We start from the raw sequence: 20,990 nt of genomic DNA on the forward strand, positions 1-20,990 counted from the left end.
AGAGGAAAAACCTGCTCACTCTAAAGATAAACCTGTGGATCATCTTCTATTGAAGTAGGTTGCATAATTGACAGAGGATTTGCATTAATTCAACAGGACCCCCTCTCTGCTTGTTTTCTTTTTTCTCTCAACGTTTCGAGTTACTCTAAGTACTGTGCAACTGCCAAATTAGGCATCCTTTTTTGATGCTCGTTATCCAGACTGCAAGTGGGGAGGAAGACAGGAAGGCGCAGGAAGAAATCTTACTGGTTTGAGTCACAAAGCTGGCATTGTCTGATTGCTTGGTTGCAAGTTAATGGTAGGAGTTTGATCAAGAATGTAATTCTGATCGCTGAACTGTCATACCTGTTGAAAAAAAGAGGGCTATATCAACAGCAGGAATGCTCTTACCACCTGGAAAGACTGGAACTAGCACATGAACTCCCTTTTCTTTTAAAAAAGAAAAAAAAAGTGTTTATAAGTGTGTTCACATCCTGCTGGTAACACACTTAACAGCAAATTCAAAGAATTCGGACGTTACACAAGATTTTGCTGTTCTGGGCAGTATTTTGTTCCCCAAACCAAAGTTTTTACTTTTAAAATGCATTTTAGCCAGTGCACTTTTGAATAGTCAACCTATCCAATGTGTGATAGACAGACACATGAACCCCGCACACTTAGCTTCACAAAGTGAAGAATCTCAGTCTACAAAATCAATCTGCATGACCTAGTGACCCGCAGATTTAATTTACTCAAAGGAAAAAAAAAATGAATGTAGAAGCATGGAATAATCCTCTTGTTCTCACACGGGACCTCATGCTAACTACTTACCACTAATATTACAGTGTCAGCATCCAGTATTTGGTCACCAGGAGAGAAAAGTGGAGCAGGTGACACCTAAGTAACTGGTAAAGGTCTTAAATATAGTCATCATGCTTTTATTTAGAAGACTTGTTTTGAGCTAACTGGGCTTTAAGAACTAATTCTAGGAAATCAGTTTAAGACAGGGCCTAGAGGGACTGCCCAAGTTTAAAGGGAACAAAAATTTGAGTCAACTGGATTGCCCTAGTCCAGTGTTCCAATGTAATCCACACTGGATTAAAAGAACAAACTCAAAAATATATAACTAGAAAGTCAGAAGGTGCATCTTGCTCTTCCACAATTTGTATATTTTGCAATATTATTGAAAACCTGGCTCTACCTCTCTTCCATCCAGCTAACGTCCTCAAAAGGATGCAAGCAGGAAATTCCACACAGAACATTTGCAAAGATGAGTTTTCACCTGTAGAGCAGGTATTGCTTTGAAAACTACTTGTAACTTCCTTCTAAAGACAACAGGCTTCACATTTAACATTTAAAAGGACACAGTTAATTGCTACCATCTCACACACACACAATTCTGCTCTTACACAACTAATGGGTTTTTTTCTGAGGGGGTGGAGGCAGGGGGAAGGAGAAGAACTTGGGGGAAAGAAATGCTGTGGGTTTGCAAATTATACTGGTAGGTCATTTTGGTAAGTGAAAAAAGAACAAGGGAAGGCTCAAGAGCTGGCTTGCATGACCCAAGCTAAGTCTGATGGCTTTAGATCCAGTTTCCAACATCAGCTGCCCCCATTTCTCCTCCTCCTTTGAGGTATAAAGGCCCACACCAGGCACTTAGAGCACACAGATAGGGCAAGTACAGAACACCCACTCTTGGCAAGGATCTCTGTTCAAGCTTTCAGCAATCGGCAGAGTAGGAGCTTTCAAAGACAGAGGTAGCGGATCTCAGATAGAACAGGACAGACACAATACCAAAACAAAACCAATCCATCCTAAGTTTACCTTTACCCTTTCTACCTAATTCACATTTTTCACTACTACAACTTACAGCAACAAACCAGCGATCTGGTTAGACTACACGTGAAAGAAGTCTTGTTTTACACTCAGTACTGGATCTCACTGGATAACCTCTAGCTCTTGCACTAGTAAAAATAACATGTTTTCCTCTCATTTGACTTTTCTGAACCGTGCAGGGTTTATAAACGTTATGGCGGTTCCTGCTTGCTCAGCTTTGTTGAAATGCACTGCTCCTTTAAGCCAGCAGAGAGAAACAAGGAAGTGGAGCCAGCATCTTGTGACCTTATGGACATCTGCTAATCAAACATGATTCAGTTTGGAAGGTAACAGGTGACAAAGAGCATGAGATTATCTGACAAGAAACATCCTATATCTGCTAGAATTACACTTCTTGCCTGGGCCAGGGCATACGTCCTTTCCTCAGCCAGCCATTCCTGTGCCAAAGGTGCATCTGCAAACTGTACTTATACAAACGGCCAGTCTAAAAGCACCTTATGCAAATTGCACCTTTTGGGTACAAGGACTAGATTAGCTTCCAAACTATCACTGCTCACTACATGCAAAGAAAAAAAAAAATCAGTTATCAGCCATAAGTAGGAAGCAGCTAGAAAAGGTATGACTTGTAAAATGAGGAAGCTTCATATAGACAGACTTGAAACTCTGCAACATTACATACAGTCACTTCACAAAAGTCCTGAAAACCTAATGAGTGTTAAGCAGAGAACTGCGTGCACCAGAACTATTTCCTCCCTAAACAAGAAATGTAAAATAAGTCAATTCAGTGTGCACCCCCTACAAATCAAATCATATCTCACATCATATGCATGAATAGATGAACACCTGCAATCCTTGGAAGCAGTCTCTGAGATGAGAACAAAACCATGCTGTTCTTTATAGAGCATGTTTGGTGTGGCTTTTATTTATTTATTATACTCTAGTGATTTATTCCTAGCAGATTCTACATTAAGGAGATAACTCTGAAGCTTAATACATATTAAAGCTCAATATTACAGTCAGAAAACTAATCCCTTGTGCAGTCTTAACTGACAACAGCCTAATTGTATAACCATGCACCACTCTTTAGTGCCACTGTGTATTTAAGATCTGAAAGTTTCTCTGAAATTTTCTAGTAGGGGGGAAAAAAAATAAAAAATAAAAAAGAGACAGTTCAGGTCAACATCTCACTGGCCCATGAGTTGTTTGCCTCTGGCTTACATAGCCACATTCCACCAGTCACTAGGTAATTAACATCTAGCGGCTCATGTTCAAAAAGCCTGCATGATTAAAAGAGTCTTTTACAGATTTTCTGTATCAAATCTTTTTTCATCATATTTCTGTGGTGTAATTCAGTTCATCACACGCTTAACAAGTATAATGTTCGTAAGTTGTTCTCTATGTGAAGCACACTGCTTTTTCAAAGACAGCAAGTTAAAAAAATGTCATTCAACACTTGAAAATTTTTCTTCAATGAAAATTAATTCTCACATACTCTTAAAAACTAGTGTTACAGAGTTAAGATGAAATGGCAATTTTCTGCACCTCATTGATAATGGAAGTCTCTTTGTAATTGAAGAAAAATGAGGTTTCTTTGGGGAAACGAAAGACAACAACTTACTTACTATCAAAATCAACCTTAGAGTACTCGAAGAGGAGCCACAAAAGATAAGCAACAAAGATACATGAAAACCTTAGTAAGACAAGATGGCACCACTCCGGCTAAGTTTGAGTAAAGTCATAAATCCTGAATGATTCTATGATAAACGTACATGGCATCACGCTGGAAGAATGTTCCTGCACCCCCCTCCAGAGGTTAGAATACACCAGACACCAACAATACTAAGAAACCCCCACTCAGGTTAACATTAAACTACAAGAGCATCAAAACGACAGTACTTACTCCTTGGTACTTTGGAATGTGATAAACATCTCTGACTTATTATATAGTTTATACACGTTTATCTAAGTGTACAGATAAGGAAGAAGCTAACAGCAGCTTGCCAGAGGTGAATTTCGAGAGACTCTGGTCACTGGATTCACAGGAGACCCGACACTGTCCCAGTGTGAAGCATTAAAGCAGCAGTCATAAAAGGTAAAATGGAAGAGTGAGGAGCAAATAATTGAGAAGCTAAAGATTATTATTGCAGTGAAGTTCGGGAGCATTGGTTTGAAATTAAGGGTATCCCATGGGACAACGAACTGTACAAGAACACAAAAAGGTGAACACCAATATCGGAAAGTATAAATGCCTTTGAGTTACTGAAAAGAACAGGACAAGGTGTGTGTATATACACACACATGCACGCACACCTTTTTTTTTTTTTTTTTTTTTCAATTTGCAAGCCTGAATAAGAATGCAGAGACTTTAGGAAAACCAAATCTATCAATCAGTTACTTCATCCTCTGAAACTACTTTTGACTGTGGCAGATGCTACAATCAACACTGCTGAAGTCTTGGTATGTTTTCAGCAAGACCCAAGGAAAAACTAGCACACACCTCAAGTTCTACCACCGAGGGCAGAGGGCACTTGCTATATGACTATACATTCCAGTCTGGAGCAGCACTGGCTGCTCTCATGTGAATTCCCTTTACTGTTGCCTTGAACCACTCATTTGCTGGATTCACGATCAGCTCTGAACCACGGGCCCCGTAGGCATCATTAGCTAGAGGACCTAATGCAGCCTTGTTTGAAGTAAACCCTGAACCGCGTATCACACGGCAGGGATGCCTCAGCAACAGCTACTTCAGCCTGCTCATCCCCTTCCATTGCACCAAATTACGAGGCAGAGACAGGTATTCTCTGTCAGCACCCTTTCAAACCTGGAATTTTGCTAGAAAATTAAACATACGGAGAGCACTGTCAGAATACAGGAATTAGTGACATGGCACCTGATCCCCAGTGATTTAGGAAGCATAAAAAGAGATGAGGCTAACAGGATGAGAGTTGGAGACTCAATAAAGGCACACAGCGTTCCTCCAAAAATTCTCCAGGAGCGCTCCAGTATTTGTGCAAGGCAGTAGAGGCAAATGTGAAAAAAATGTAAATAATATTTTTGTTCAGCTCATGCAGTCATATCTCCATCACTGTTTTCAGCATCTGTATTGCACCATTTGATCATTAGCTTGCATTCTCATTAAATCGTCATATAATAATAAATCTCAGCTACTTAAAGATGACCAGGTAGAAATTCAGTAGTAACTGCAATTTCTGAAGAATATCTAGAAATTCTGGACTCAAAAAATGCATACACCAATTCGCATATTATCTAATTATTCATTAAGTCCCTGGTCGATATCATAACAACTTATGACTAGATCCACACAAGCCTACACAGACAGGAAAGGTGACACCTGAAATTATTTAAAGCTAACAGTCCCCTTCTCAGCCAGCCGATCTCCTGGATACTTTTTGCACCACTACCAGATACAAAAGACAACCAGTGTGCTTTTATACAAGAGCAAGACCTCTACTGAAGATAAAGTTGTGCCTTCACGACAAAGCCACACTCAAATACTTTTACCAGCTCAGGTATCAGAAACCACTTAGCCATGTTAATGTTAAGTCTGCCTGAGCTGCTTAGCTGGGCTGTGCTGCAAACTATATTGCCCCTTGCAAAGCACTTGCTCACCTATCAAAAGCAATCTTACTTCAGCTTTTTCTGTATCATGCTCTACAGAGATACTTCAAGGGATGCGTTTTTTCCATGTTGACCAGCCTCCCTTGCGCACTAAAGTCCTTCACCAAGAGTGATTTGCCACACTGACATTTAAACATAAACAATGTGGTCTATTATCATTAGTTAGTCCTTCAATATGTCGACATTTCCATATGTAGTCCACTGAATATTTATCACTATACAGTCTTTTGTAAATTCCTGATCATCCACCAACAGATCCACACATGCCAATAGCCTAACATAAGGCTTCCACACTGTACACAGTCATCACATAAGGAACTGCACCAAAATTTCAAAACTTACCGTTTCAAAGCTGCCTTTGTGCATCAGATCAATGGGAGGCCTGAAGAGGTCTGCTAGAGTAGTGAGTTTCTTATCTACTGCCCCTCCATTTCGTAGCTCCTGTTCCTGTCGAACTGTACAGCCCCAAGAGGAAAGGAAGTTGAATTAGACAAAGCACTCAGAAGATGGATTTATTGTTGGCTATATGCTCATACACAAAACTCCAGCACTAGAGTTGCAAGGACCCCACTGAACAAGACTAGCGGCTACGTAAGGTAAGAACCCTGCTTGCCCCAGCTTTCTCAAGCACTGGGCATTTATTTCACTTTTAAACATGAGTATCAGCAGAGGGAGTTACATGCCAGTATTTGAAAACAAGCAAAAAAAGCGCACTGTGACTTGTCCCCAGTGATGCTTTTAAAAGGGGAAACTGAGATAGACTGTAGCATCATAACTGTTACTTGGAATATTTCTATTCCAGTGTTTCTATTTCTTGACTGTAAGGCAATCCCACAGAAAAAAAAAAAAACAAACCAAACCCAAAAAACCCAAAAGAGACTTAGCTTACATGGAGAAGTATCTTTGGATGTTTATATTACACATCCACTCTTCCCACAATCAGCTCAAGATACCACTGTCTCTTTCAGGTGAACGTGTTTTCAGCCTTGTTTACCCCTAAGTACTTTGAGCATGTTTCTTTTAGGGGTATCAATTCTGTTTACAATAATACAGAATATATTTCCTACATAGCCATGACTATAATACAATAAAGGTAAATCACAGCAACTGCTCACCTAAAAATGCAGCAATACAATGTATTTTGACATTAGGTGTCAGCTGAAATGGGCAGTAACTATCCCACCACCAAAAACTTCCCAGTACTGAAAGGAGCTGTCAATGGGCCATAGCATACAAGTGGTTTTTGAGCAGACACTGGATCCCCACAGGGAAAAAAGCATCCCTGTGGAGCAGGCCTAGGAGCCAGGAAATAATATGGGCTTTTCAGAGATACTCATCTATGAAGTTTTACCAAAAAGCATGATAAAGTTTCATCGTAAGCCTTGACAATGCTTTTGCATATTGTGCATCTCTAAATGTCTTAAAACAGAGTGGAGAGGATGAGAAAAAAAGTTAAGGGTATGATGATTCTGTAAATGATGTATTTTCATTTATACAGCTGCCAGCGACGTTAGTACTCCAACAGTTCATTATTACTGGAAAACCCTGAACAAACCTGTCAGGGCAAAGAAAGTAATTACACATACTTAGTTTCGCTTCGGCATCCAACAGCACCAAACTACATGGGAACCTGGTCCATGGTTAGACCTCTTAAACACTGCAGCAATATCACCGGTAACAACTGTGCTCTAACTCAGCTGGGCAGTATCTGGTGTTCTGCTGTCAAAGTACCACCTTCTATGAAACTTAATGGCTTAAATAACAGCCAGCACTTTGTGGTTTGGAGATTCTGCATATGAACAGCAATTAATTCATGAAAACCTTGTGGATGAGCAAGACAGAAGCCTCAGGGCTACTCAGATCTAATGCAAGTGCCAGCATGACCACTGGCCAGCTAAGAAAAATTCAGTAGATGAACTTAATTTATACATGGGTTTTAGATTCTTCCCCCTTTTCAATTCCTTCTAGAGCAGGCAAAGTTGTTTGGTTTTTGGTTGTTTTTTTTTTTTGAGAGAGAGTTATCATAAAAATATTTGCCATACCAAAGCAGACAGAATATACTGTCTGCAGGTTTCACTTGGGTAACACAGGCCAGTGTTTGGACCAGCATCCTCACTACCTGCTTTGTATGTCCATCACTCAGTAGTCTCCCCCACCAGCTACCCCAAAACAATAAACTAACAACCTTAACTGTACCACAAACATGGGAGAGACATCAGCAAACAGTACTGACACTGCAACAACGAACAGCCTATTAATGTTATTAAAAAAAGATTTTGTTACACAGGAGGCAATTTAAAAACCAACCACTGAAAGCTGTCCTAGCTTACAGCAGAAACTATTGTTCAAACTTATTTGCAGTGAAAAAACATAAATAGCAGAACCTCTAGCTCACTGATCTGTAGAAACTTACTGGTTTCTGTCTGAAAATCCCGAAAGCCATCAAATATTGAGCGCGCAGGTCTGCGTCTTTTAGGAGCTTAAAAAAATAATTATTTCAAGAATTATTTCAAACATATACTATTAAAATAATTACATATTAACACTTTCCATAACATGTGTGGGAAAACAGAATAGGTACCCAAAGCATGAATAATACGGGAGTAAGGTAATTAGGAAGGGCTGCAGGGTGGGAGGATGGAAATAGGCAGTTTGTAAGACCCACTTCCTAATACTTTCTCCCTCCAGCAAATCTTACCCCAGGAGCAGTTAGCCCTTTCTGACAGGCTCACCAAGGCCCATAAGTATGTAGAGGCAGTGCTGTCACAGCATCAACATGTCACAATTCCAGTCAAGATTTTTACCAAAGACCTTCGACTAGATGAAAAACTTGCAAAGATTAAACCCCATGGGAGAATATTTTCTTTGTTAGGAAACACATTTGTTTTTTCCACAGGGCATTTCTGTTCTTTTCCGATCTCTTAACCAGATCCTGTCCCAGCTGCTTGGCTGGCAACAGCCACATTCTTCCATTAGATCCACTATCACTATCTGCAAGGAAATCTTCAGACCAGATTATCTGCAGCTGCACAAAGACAGCAGCCCAGGCAGATAACTGGATTAGTACCTGGAAGTACCACTCAAGTACAGCACAATCCTGTACTTGGAATAAATCCTGGCAGGCAGCTCTGGTCTGCATTCCAACTATTCAGCTGCACTACTATTAACTGAAAGCAGAAGAATTTTAAGATGTAACTTTTCAAAGCCTAATTGTTACAAGACATAATAAATAATAAACAAATAAAACAAAGTGAGATAAATCTAACATATACCCACCAGAAACCTGTGTTAAGAAAAATCCATTGACTGTGAGAAAGCACAACCTATGCACAGGTCACAAAGCAAGCACCTCCAAAATTCCATTTTAGAGACCTTTCTGGCTCTGTACCCATAGCATGTGCAGCATCTTTCAACTTATGCCACAACAAGGGCATAAAGAATGGAACACAGTTGTTCCTTGCATTCTTGGTGTACAGAGTATGAAGGAAAGAATTAGTGTATCTGACACAGGCTATCACCGGGGAAAAAAAAAGCAGGCCTGAATGAGGAACATGCCTGTCAATAATGCCTAACTCCAGGAAGTAACAGCTCTTTCACCACTAAATGCTTAGGCATAAACACAACCCATTAACGCCAACTTCAGAGCAACTCAGGCTACAGCTGAGAATAGCAGCTGAAGGACCACTTCGGCAAAAGCAGCATTTCCCTTGCCCAGGCTTAGCTACAGCCTGACAGTGCTGGTGAAGATGTTCACAGCAGTCTGGAGAGTTGTTTTTCTGATACCCTTTGTACTGCGAGATGGGACCCATGTATCTGGCAGAGCACAAACAGACAGGGCCATCTCTTCAACTGGAAGAAAACCTAAGTTCATATAACCACCTCAATATGACCGTTAAAAACAGACACCAGCACATCCCCTGCTTTGAGGTTAGAGCTGAAAAGACCAAGTGAAGCATCCCTCCAGTTTCAGTGAGCTTTTCAGGCTGCTTCATGGTATAAAAAGAAGTGGCATTAGTGAGCATATTAGCACGGGTGAATCAGACAGTGCCAGGAGGCTATCACTGATCCACAGATCACTTCAGCTGGATGGTCAGTGACAATGCATCCAAGATCAGAGTGTGACCGGTAGGTAGAACAGGACAAAGCGTCAGGGTCATCAGATCTTAATCTTGCACTTCTTAGATTCTTGAACCCATAGGAGTCCACAGACCTTTGTAAAAACTCTGTTGGGCCACAGGAACTTCAGGCCTTCAGAGACCCCTCAGCAGGGCACTTTTCTCCAGAACCACCACTCAGCCCGTGTATCCTGCCTAAAGAGCTCCTCTCTGATGTTGAAAAAAAAAGGATCAAGAGAAAAGCAGTTCCAGAGTAAACCTGAAGCTTGGCCTCCTTCTCCTTTCTATCACAGGAACTGAACAACAGCAAAAAGCATTTCCTATGGGTATGAGGCCACCTTAAAGATGAGCAGTTGCATGTCCCTTCTTGATAAAAAGGACAAGACTCTCAAACCACTTGCCGTGATAAAGGCCACACGGCCAGCCAGAAATGGCCTGCTCAACACAAGAAGGACAGACCATCACAAGGCTAGAGGAAGTAAGCGTAAAGAGGGCCTTAGATCTCCATACAGACATGGACACTGTGCAAAAGGAGAGGATAATGGACCAGGTAATCCAGTCCTGCTACGGAAGTTTCACCCCTGTGCTGCTGTAAAAGAACCCCTACAGCAGAGATTTCTGACTGAGGTTTTGAGATTCAGAACATTAGTGTATTACGTGAGTACTAAACAGTGTTTTAGATGAGCACCCAAACAAAAACAGCATTACCATCACCTATTTCCGTACAGAAAAAAAGTTTCAAAGTGATAAACAGCTTCAGAAAACAAACAAGAAAACTAGCTGCATGGTGCAGTTGACAGAGCAAATTAAATTCCCACACGAGAAATGGAGAAAGTTATGAGTAATCATACAGTTCACCCCTTCTTTCTGATCTGTCATTTCCCCGAGAAGCACGCATTTGTCCTCTTCATTTTCATTCACCACTTAAGGCTCAATCTTTTATCCCACCACCTTGAACACTCTCAGAAGTGTATCACATGGTTCTGAACCCCCTGTATGCAGATGTATACTCATCATAGCTAATGGGCTGTTGCCTCACAGTTGCATGAAACGGGAGTTAACAAATTAGTACCACTAGGAATGTAGCATCTCTAATGTGTGAGGTTTTCAATAACAGTGCTGTTATTTCCAAGTCAGCAATCATGTTACGTGGCTGCAGAATTGCGTCAGGGGAAAAAAACAAGAATAAAAATACATACAATGCTTTCTTCCTATCAGCAAGTTTTTCTCTTGTCATTTAGCTCATTTCAAGGTAAAGAAAACAAAAAACCAAAGTAAGAACACAAGCCTACCTCCAAACAAGGGCTCAGGTTCTACTAAAATTTCCTGTTTTTGAGGAATTGGAGCTCGTACTTCATCCCTATGAAATTGGAATGGAAAAAAAAAAATCAGACAGATGATAATATTCGAAGTACTACATAAGCCACATCCCATTGTGCTCCAAAGGCTCCTGCAACTTGAACCAGTTAAGGATGCTGCTGTACCACTGCAAAGAATCAACAGACTTGGGGTCAAAAGGGACCTCAGGAGACCATCTATTCCCACTCACAGCAACGATGCAGGATTTAATACATTCTGCGTCAAGTTCTGGCATGGAAGACCTTTGTAAGTCTTGAGAGAAGATTACACAAACCCCTGGGTGACTTGATCCCAGGCTCTGTCCATCTACTGTTTAAACATTTTTTTCATCTTTAATAAATTTCTTAAAACTTGGAATAGTTTCCTAAAACTTTGCAAAAGCTGCTAATTAATCCACTTGCCATCCTCCTCCCCTGACTGTTTACACAGAGAGAAAAAAAACCATTATCTTCCTTATTACCAGCTTTCTTCTGTTGGAAGACTTTTTGCTTCCACTTGAAACTCACAGTCCTCTCTTTTTTCAGAGCAAGGAAAACAAGATGGTCAAAACATCCATTTCCCCCCATTCCTGAAGCAATTACTTGCTTACATAACTCGTCTCCCTGGTGTATCAACAGCTCGCTTAGGCTTGCAGAAACTGCCAGGTAATCTGAAATTAGGACTAGGAGAAGAAAGGAAATCACACGGGCTCTGAAACAGTATCACTTACTCAGGGTGGCCACCTGGCCGGTAGATCTATGTAAAGGAGGGCACAGGCTCACCCAAGGAAATTCATCGCTGTGTCCTGCCTATGAACTACTCCTGAAGTGCCCTCTTCCCTCGGACTCTTCAAAGTTGTAAAGTGTGCAGTTTGTGGCTCGTGGTCATGCAGTTTCAAAAAGTAACTCATAATGCCAGCAAGATGCACTAACCTTGCTATTAACCTCCACATCTTTGACTGCTGTTGTGAAGCTAGTTATTCTCCATTTTGCATTTGCATATTTATTGTTCTCTCTTCCTAGAAGTAACACTAAGCTGACCAGCACCTGGAGGGTGTCAAGTATAAAAAAGAAAGTATTCCAATAAAAACTTGAATCTTAAGTCACTGGTGTGCCAGAAGTTGTCTACAAATAAGAACTCCAACACCAACAGATACACAGCTTTAACTTCATTACCTGTCAAAGGTTCAAGCAGGAAGGCACTTGACATCAACTATAAAAGTCAGTACTAAAAGAATTGTTTAAATTTATACATGAGCTTCAGAAGTGGGAAGAATTCTCTTTTAAAGTTAGCCATCTTTTTCCTGAAGTGGAAGATTTTTATAAAGACGAAAGCATGGCTAGGCTTAATTTACAACATTTAATGAATGTGACTTACACCAACTGGCTTCCAACCAAAATATTCCTTTTATCCCAAGCAGACACATTAACAGGCAGCAGTGAAGGACTCTGCCGTGCTCAAGTGGAACAACTCTTCCCTTTACTGGCACCTGACATGTAAGACATTGATGTAGATTTGTAGTTGTTTATTCCTCTGCATACCAGTGCACACCATCTGGCCTTTCCAGTGCCAAATCTGGTCACGCTTACAATAACACAGTAAAACCCTTACAAACGGAACTAAATAAGAACTAGAACAACAGAATTCTCTAACTACAAAGTAACATAAAGCAGTATTTCTGGAGCAATTTAAAAGAATCTCTTACTACTGGATTATTCCCCTTTAATGTCTTGAGCTATGTCTGCAAAATAAAAATGCTATGTATAAGCTACGGAAAACTTCTGAGGTACATGCAAGCGAGTAAGTTTTGTTAGTCTACATACCAACTTACATAGTAAGCACTTATTTACCCAGAATATCGAAGATCAGTTTAACAAGATCAGCAAAGAAACACGTGTTACAGTGAGTTGACAGCAAGTTAGAAGTGATAATTGCCTTATTTATTCTGCCTTACACTACCAAATTCTTAAGACAGAATACTCATTTATACAGACATGTTCACAGGTACATACTCAGTGTGCGGTCGAACAGCAGACACCCCTGCCGAACTGGTGCTAGGCTCCTCTGCTATGCCTCCACCATCCAGAAACATGGTGACAGCCATCTCCAGATTATTGTTGCATGCTTCAAGCATATGCTTTCCCACGCTTTCACTGGCACCTGTAATGCCAAAGAAAAATTACAGCATTCTTTGGAAAGCATTTTGATTGGAAGCGTTAGGAACAGCTGACTGGTAAGCTTTCTCTCTCAAAGCACTAATAATTAGAAAGAAAAGTTCATCAGTTGCCATTTATCTCTGAAGTACAGCTATGAAATGAGACAAACATACATATCTCACAGGGGTACTTCTCACCATCAAGAGAAAACTTAGTGGAAGCCATCTAAGAGGTTTTCGCAAGTTTTTTCTTTTTTTTTTCCTTTTTTTTTTTTTCTAGAAGTCAGACCTTCTCCTGGTACATTTTTCCAGATACTAGTAGGCGTATGCAAAAAAATGAAATCCTAACTTAACCTTTTTAACAGGGAGAATACTAAATCAGCTGCTAAAGTTTTTTTACCCACTTAGAACAGATATTTAGAGATGGAAGAAAAGATACCCTGTTTTACTGATGGTACTAAAAGGCAAAAACAAACCAGTAGAAGCTCAGTTCACATAAGACATGGGGGGGCGGGGAAAGCCAGGAGGCAGAAATGTCTACATAGTTATCTGTATAATGACCAACATTTATTAAAATCTCTCCCAAACATAACTAAATCCAGTCTTACTCTTGATGCTCAGAATGAAACAGTAGTTTTTAGCATCACTCTTTCCTCAGAAGGTCAGCCTCTACCTCCCAATTCTCCTCAAAAATCGTCCCATCAACAGAAGGACCCTCATCAATGGAAGCTCTCCTACAGCCAACCCTTTACACATCTACTTCCTACAGCATCTGTCTCTACAGGTGGTGGGCTGCCAAAGGGTTTATTTTCCTATGGGAAGGTCGACAGAGGAGAAGAGTGGCAAAATGCAGCTGAACCAGTTTGGCAGTAGCTTTTGGAACAGTAGTAATTCTTCCCGGGTTCACTGCAAGTCACCAACATGAAGGAAACACTTTCCCCAGCATCAGTGTCACAGATAAGATCAGTTCGGGCAAAACACATTTGGACATTTCTCAGATTTTCTGGGAAAGACTCAAGAAGCTCTGGTTTGAACAGAGAATACACCTTGAAACTGTCGAGATAAATCAGTTCTAAATGACCTGCATGATTACGTTAAACCCTGGAGAATGTCAAACTCTCTGGGGGAAGTGGTTTTCCAAAGAAACCAACCTGACAAGACAAATGTACTCAGTTGGCAGCCAGCTGTATTTTAAGACCTTAACTGAGATGAAGAAAGCCCAAAATAAAAACTAGTGACATCTCAAAAAATTATGCAAGAGCATCAAGATCGCATTCTTCAAACAAACTGCTCTTTACCATTTTCATCTCATTTCAACATCAGCTGTAGCAAATAAACAATATCTGTTTAATTTGGAATACGCACACCAACCTACAACCTTGCTGTACAGTCATGTGAATTCATTCATTTACAAGAACCAGAAGAAAAATTATATTCAACCCTCTTCTATATAAAGAGATACCAGCACATAAAGTGCTTGTACTGATTATTCATCACTCCTAGGGAAGCTGCCATCATCACCATATGAATGTTTTCAGTGCTTGCACTGGCAAACAGAAAATACTAAATATTTGTTCAGACTCAAAAGCAAATTTCAAAGAGATCCCATCATTTCACTGGTAAAGACACACAGGAGCTACGTTCTCAGAGCAATACTTTTCTGGATGAGAGCACCAAAGAGAACACAATTCTGCCATCTCGGCGAGAGAAGTATATCAAGAACTACTCCTCCTTCCTCACTATCACCTATGCTTGAATCAAAACTGCCGTATAGCACTCATTCAGGCTTTCCCCGACAGACAGGAATGATTTCCATTCACTTAAAACTCAAAAGTTGAAAGCTGCTAACACAAACTGCCAAGGATGCATGCGTCTGAGCACCTGTCAAATCATGCCAGTATCGGCAAGACAAGTTCTACACTTTTAGACGTAACCTTAAAATCTATTAAAATGGAAGGACAAACCATCAAAACTACTTCGGTAGTGGATGGGTGAGCCCAGCAGGTTCCTTTTTTTCCTTTGTAGAAGCATAAGAGGGTGTTCTTACATTTAGCATAAACGACCTGTGTAATCACAAAAAGCTGTCAGGAAGAGCAAACTAGCATGGTTCTGCCTGTTCTTGCTCATTTTTTAGTGAATATCTCAGGCACTACTGAGAACACAACCCAAGGTACACACAGGCACATACTACAATGAAACGTGTTGGCTGTAGTTTCTTTTTATGCAGAGGGTTTACTCTAAAAGGCTTCTTTAAGGACAGCCGAGCAATCAATAATTTCCCAGTTCCACGGGACATTCACAGGGTACTACACACCCACAACATCCCTGTTCGGGATGTGAGTGCCTACTAGCCTGAGTACAGGGACACCACCAGAAACCGAGCTGCTGAGAGCAACCAAACCAAAAGCAGCTTCACTTACATCAACTAATAAGTCAAAAATGTTTTATTAAAGACGCCTTCAGTATTTCATACGTAATGCCATAAGCAAGGGGGAACTATAGCGAAACAGATTAAACACAAAAGTGGGTCAAGCGCTCAAAGTACACAAGCTAAAGCAGGAATTACCACCTGCCGCAAACTTCAATTTAAAGGCGACTTGCTATTTTCGGCAGCAAACCAAACTGTCCGAAAGTTGGCCACACTTTTAAGGTATCATTTTCTCTTTTTTTTAAACGCGGACTCAGGGTCCGGCTCTGCTATCCTGCCGGCCGTCAGACGGGTCGCGGGGCGGAGCAGCGCGCACGGCCGGGGGGGAGGACACGCACCCGCACCCGCGCCGCCGGGAAGCTCGGCCCACCGGGACAAGCGGGAGGCGCCCCCCAAGCCGCCAATAAGACCGAGGGGGACCCCACGACGTGCAGGCCGGAGTCACGGCGGGGGCCGGGCCGGGCCTGAGGCACCAGCCGCCGCGGCGGGCCGGGCCCCGCTGCGCGCCCGCTGACAGGCCCGGGCACTCGCCCCGAGGGAGGCCGCGGCAGCGGCGGCGAGGCCTCCCGGGACCGGGGAGAGCGCGCCCGGGGCCGCCCGCCGGCGCCACTCCGCCGCATCCCGCGCGGCGCCTCACGCCGCGGCCCGCTCCTCCCGCCCCCGGCCCGCCGGGGCGGCCACCCCCTGATGCGGCGGCGGGGGCCGGACGGGAGCCGCCCGTTAAGCACGCAGACGACGGCGGCCTCGGCCGAGCTCGGCGGGCCCCGGCTTCCGTGTGCCTCACCCGTGATGGCGGTGAACTGCTGGATTAACCCCTTCAGCGCCGAGGAGGCCGCCGAGCCCCCGTGCGCCGCCATCTTGCCGCCGCCGCACAACAACACGCACGCCACCGGCCCGCCCGCTCTGCGCAGGCGCGGCGCTCGCCCGCGCCCTTCCTCTGCCCGCCGCCGGGGAGGCGCCTCGGGCGGGGCGGGGCGGGGCGGGGCGGGGCGGGAGCTGCCGTGGCTACACGCGAGCCCCGCCCCGCCGCCTCAGCGGCTCCAGAGAGGCGGGAATTGCCGTGGCAACGGGGTCCGCCACGCCTCGCCTCGCCCCGCCCCGCCGCCGCAGCGCCTCCTCAAATGGCGCCCGGGCGGGCTGACGAGCTGCGGGTTTTTTCTGCGTTTGAGCTTCCCTGCTTCCGTTAGTCGGGAGGGCCGGGGCCTTACCAGCAGTGCTGAGGCGAGGCCCCCGCTTCCACGTGGACTTACTATCGTTACAGAGGCCTACGGTAAAGCAAGGGGGCTAGCCAGCCTCGACCCTCGCGTGGGAGTAAGGGGCCACAGGCCCTGCAAGGGAGGAGGTGGCTAAGAAACGGTATGCCTGCTCCTGTCGAGTGTTTCAAAGAACGTCTTCAGAATTTCTTAGTGATTAAGTATTCTTTATTGTCGGCACCGGGTGTACGGGGGATCCTTCCACCAATCGTACACACCCAGAGGGGCAGATTATCTTATATTTATATAATGAAACAATGAATATTCCATTAATGCCTATACATATTCATTACCTGAACCCGCCTACCCTCGCTTCGTATGCTAATTAGCTTATCAGTCTTTCACGCTTGCGCAGATTCTTCTAAAAATTGTGGGCCGGGGTCTTTAGAATGTGGGCAGTGGTCTATGGGAGGAAGGCCGTAGGTCTTCCTCATGGTGTACTTTTCACCTTAGGTCTCAAAAGTGATGAGTTGGCAGACTTGTAGAAATCTTTCCCAGGGTTTTTACAATACCCCTCATAATTTTACTCAAGGCCATCCTGCTGTCCCGTTATCTCCTCGGTAGGGCAGCTTGCTTTGCAGATAAGGACAGCTCCCCTTTCAGAGATTTGTAACTTTCTTGCCAGAACAGTCTATATGATCTTTCAGACATTTTAACCCCTTTGTCGCTATACAATTACAAGCTTATTTATGCATTAAAATGAATATTGGTTTATGAATACAAACTTGACCATATTATTTACAGCTTATTCACATCACGAGGGAGCCCATTATGTTGTCTAAACTCCCAAATTACCAAACTCTGATTTAATGTTTAGCTCTACGTTAAAAAAATCTGTGCACAAAGTTTAGGGCAAGCTGACTCTCTGAGAATTAAGGGCTTCTAATCAAGGGAGCTAGCCTTGGGAAGGATGGGAAACAAAGAATGGATGGGGAAAAGAACACTGTTCTCTTGAGTCATGCAAAAAGAAGCCTCTGAGTGAGGAAGTTGTGGGCAGAAGAGGAGGCAAGTTCACAGAGTGCTGCAATCTGCAGAAAGTTGCTTGGAAGTTAGGACAAAGGTAATTGTGGCAGTGGGACATCATGACCTCTGACTCGGCCCCCCGAGAGAGGGCAAGCCCCCGCTTGGGGAGCTTGGGGAGTTGGTAATGACCTTAAGTGGTGCTATCTGAGGATGTGCATTAGAAGTGAGAAACTTGTAACCAGTTCTGGCCATGACTGAAAACGAATATGTAATGTACTCTGAACGTGCAAGTGTTCCACGGTACAGAATGTGTGCCCTTGAGTAACTTGGTGTGCGTGTTGGGCAGAGCAATCCCCTGTGTATCCAGTGCTGTAAATAAAGAGAATGCCTGCTTCGTGATGTTACATAGTTGTTGAGCGGTTTACTCCCAATTTTAGTGCCAGTTACAGGGTATCCCTTGCTATCAGGATACCTTTGCTGTCAGCCCTTGAAAGTCGGAAGAGAAAAACCATCACAAGCAGCACGTTGGGCATTTTTGATCCCTATGCTACCTGCAGAAATCACACCCATAGAAAAGGAGCATTCTACCACTTTCAGTTGTTTCTCAACATAGCATGGTACGTGGCTGGCCTGCTGCCAACACTGTCAGCAGGCTGGAGCACCTTGTCATTGACACGTGTCAGCCAAAGGGAGTACCACAGAAAGGAGAGATTTCCTTGAAGTCTCAGAATTTGAAAGTTGCTTCCACGAAAACCGGTAGATCTGTTCCCTCTCTTGCTTCTCTCCCTACCTCCCATCTCCACACCAGCTCTACCCCTTAGGGAAGCAACCAAGCCTCTCAAAGTATTTGGGGTTTTTGGTACTTGCTTTTTTTCCCCTGGCAATTGGATGAGCTGAACTTGTTCACCAAGGGGACAAATAAACCACTAGAGCTAGCTGAATGCAGGTGAGCTCACCCTTTTGAGCAGCAGTGAACTGTTACACCAGCTCAGACAGCCTGAGTACCGACTTTCTTCACAAACATTAAACCAGTCAAAGCTGATTTCACCTGCTTCAAAGCTCCCACGTTGTAGCAATGGAAACAGCATGTGAGTGCAACCAAAATCCACTCAGCAGTAGCCGCATTCCACCCTCTAACAATAAAAATCTAAAAGGACAGGCCAAAGAAGCGTCTGGTGGGGATTATTATGCCATGAATGCAGCAAGGAAAGTGATTATCTTTGGAACCTGGAGGCTTGCAGTAGCCTGCCTCGAATGCAGCTGCTGGTATAGGTTATAGGTTTTGTATATTTTCCAGTTAAGGCTGGGTTTTAACTGATGATCAACTTTTTAGTCTTGTTTTTTCCGTTCTGCTTGAAAAACCCAACGATTCTTATGTACGAGGACATTCTTACACTGAGGACAAAATCCAGTAAGTTGGAAAAACATAAATACCTCCAAATACTTTAACACACCCTCAATACATACACACACCAAAATAGACTTTTGTACTATTTAGACCAGGGGTCCTCAAACTACGGCCAGCAGGCTGGATAAGGCCCCCCAGGGTCCTCAATCCGGCCCCCGTATTTACAGAACCCCCCTGCTCTGCCCCCGCCAGGGGTTGGGGGGGGGAAACCAAGCAGCCGCAGATGACTGCCTGCCACTTCATCTGCGCGCCGGCCCCCTGGTTAAAAAGTTTGAGGACCCCTGATTTAGACCTTTGAAATGGACAGTTTCTGTAATTTGTCTTTCTTTTCAACAGAACCATCGCAGCAAGATTTGCTATTGATGGTGTGTGCAAGATTGACTGAAGAGTAAGATGCAGAAAAGTCCCCCTCTCCCCCTCATTGAACTTGTAACCAGGATTACTGCATTTCATAAACATTATATTTAGAGACACATAACTGACACATTAAAAGGGGAAAAGAAAGAATCCACAGAACAGCCTGTGGAGAAAAAAGGAATGAAACTCATGTTAAATGCAGCAATCCTGTATGCTGGGACATGCCTTCATGCACAGCTGAGCTACTTGCACAAGGCACATTGCTGCCAGAAAGGGAAATTCTCCCTTCTCCTGTGCCCTCTCCCCGCTTGGTGCTTTTCCCGCCCCTTTAACATCTGGAATTAGATCATGGAGAGTCCTCAGTGCCAAAGCTAGCACAAGTGAAGGAGCCCTGTCATTGGCAGTGAGCTGTTAGGGCAGCTCACTGCATGTTGCTGGGGTGTACTCGGCTAGACTGCATGATCCTGCTGAATTAATGAGCTCCCATGCCACGTTTTTTAAACAGAATGCCTCCTATCTTGTATTACCTAGTGTCAAGGGCAGAGCTAGCTCCAAAACAATGAAAACAGTAGATTACGTTTAACCCTAATGAAAATCAAAGCTGTCAGGGGGTATGTATTTCATTTCCAGCTTCATTCTGTTCAGCTCTTAAGAGTTTATCTGGATATTTATCTGTGTGACCACACATGCTTCCCCTTCACCAGGTATCTCTCAAGCATCAGACCTGGCTGTAAAAGCATCTCCAAAGCCAGCACTGCTGTGCTGGAGTATAGTGATGACCTATGAAATATACAGCAATTAACCAGAGTCAGAATTTGTAATACTTCCAAGATTATTTCTTATATATTAATGGGTGAAAACACTTGAGATTCAGACTGGTGCTAGGCATTAAAGGCAGTGGTTGAGAAGAACAGGGCAGATATTCAAAACCCTTCAAGGGGTACAGCAGGACTGTCAGGACCACAGAAAAAACACTGCAGACACAGCTGCATCAGGCACAAACCTAGGGTTTTGGCAAGAGAGTGCAGGAGTGACCCGTGTGGGAAAAGGCCAGGAACTGCCCTGCACTGCTCTAAACCATTTCCAACCTGCTCTGAAATCCTCAACAACACGACACCAAAATGACAATAAATCAGAGGAGCACTTGAGAATAGGCAGGGGTCATCAGGAGACATGGTTGGGAGGGAGGAGCTCCATGCCAGAGCAAGTTAAAAGCAGACACCATGCTTTGGAGATTTATTTTAACATGAGGGTGAATAGACTTAAAAAATAAACTACTCCTCAGCTGCTTTGCAAATGGAGAGTTTCCTTTTTATGTGCTTACCATGTGTCACTAGCATGAAAAGAGTCAATCTCTCTGCCTTAACAGCTTAATTCATGAAAGATATATTTGACTGCATGGGTAAGACAGAAAGCAACCCAAAGGTAAGGATTAAACAGAAACAGATCTATATTGAAGGAAGGTTTCCAGCACGATGCTAGAGACAGCAAGAGGGAATTACTTGCAACTGGTCACCTA

At 43.3% G+C, this 20,990-nt stretch overlaps 1 protein-coding gene across 2 annotated transcripts in view; it reads right to left on the reverse strand.

Moving 5' to 3' along the window:
• The window catches only part of UBXN7 (UBX domain protein 7), a 31,189-nt gene extending 14,769 nt beyond the window's left edge, over positions 1-16,420 (reverse strand). For both annotated transcript variants that reach the window (XM_055816983.1, XM_055816984.1), the window contains exons 1-5: positions 16,275-16,420; positions 12,920-13,067; positions 10,862-10,929; positions 7,868-7,933; positions 5,797-5,909 (exon numbers count right to left, since the gene is read on the reverse strand). In XM_055816983.1, coding sequence (XP_055672958.1) covers positions 5,797-5,909; positions 7,868-7,933; positions 10,862-10,929; positions 12,920-13,067; positions 16,275-16,347 — 468 coding nt within the window. In that variant the 5' untranslated portion in view covers positions 16,348-16,420. The remainder of the gene's footprint in view (positions 1-5,796; positions 5,910-7,867; positions 7,934-10,861; positions 10,930-12,919; positions 13,068-16,274) is intronic.
• Between the last annotated feature and the right edge of the window lie 4,570 nt (positions 16,421-20,990).

Source organism: Falco peregrinus, chromosome 12, assembly GCF_023634155.1.
Source record: "Falco peregrinus isolate bFalPer1 chromosome 12, bFalPer1.pri, whole genome shotgun sequence".
Taxonomy (NCBI): domain Eukaryota; kingdom Metazoa; phylum Chordata; class Aves; order Falconiformes; family Falconidae; genus Falco; species Falco peregrinus.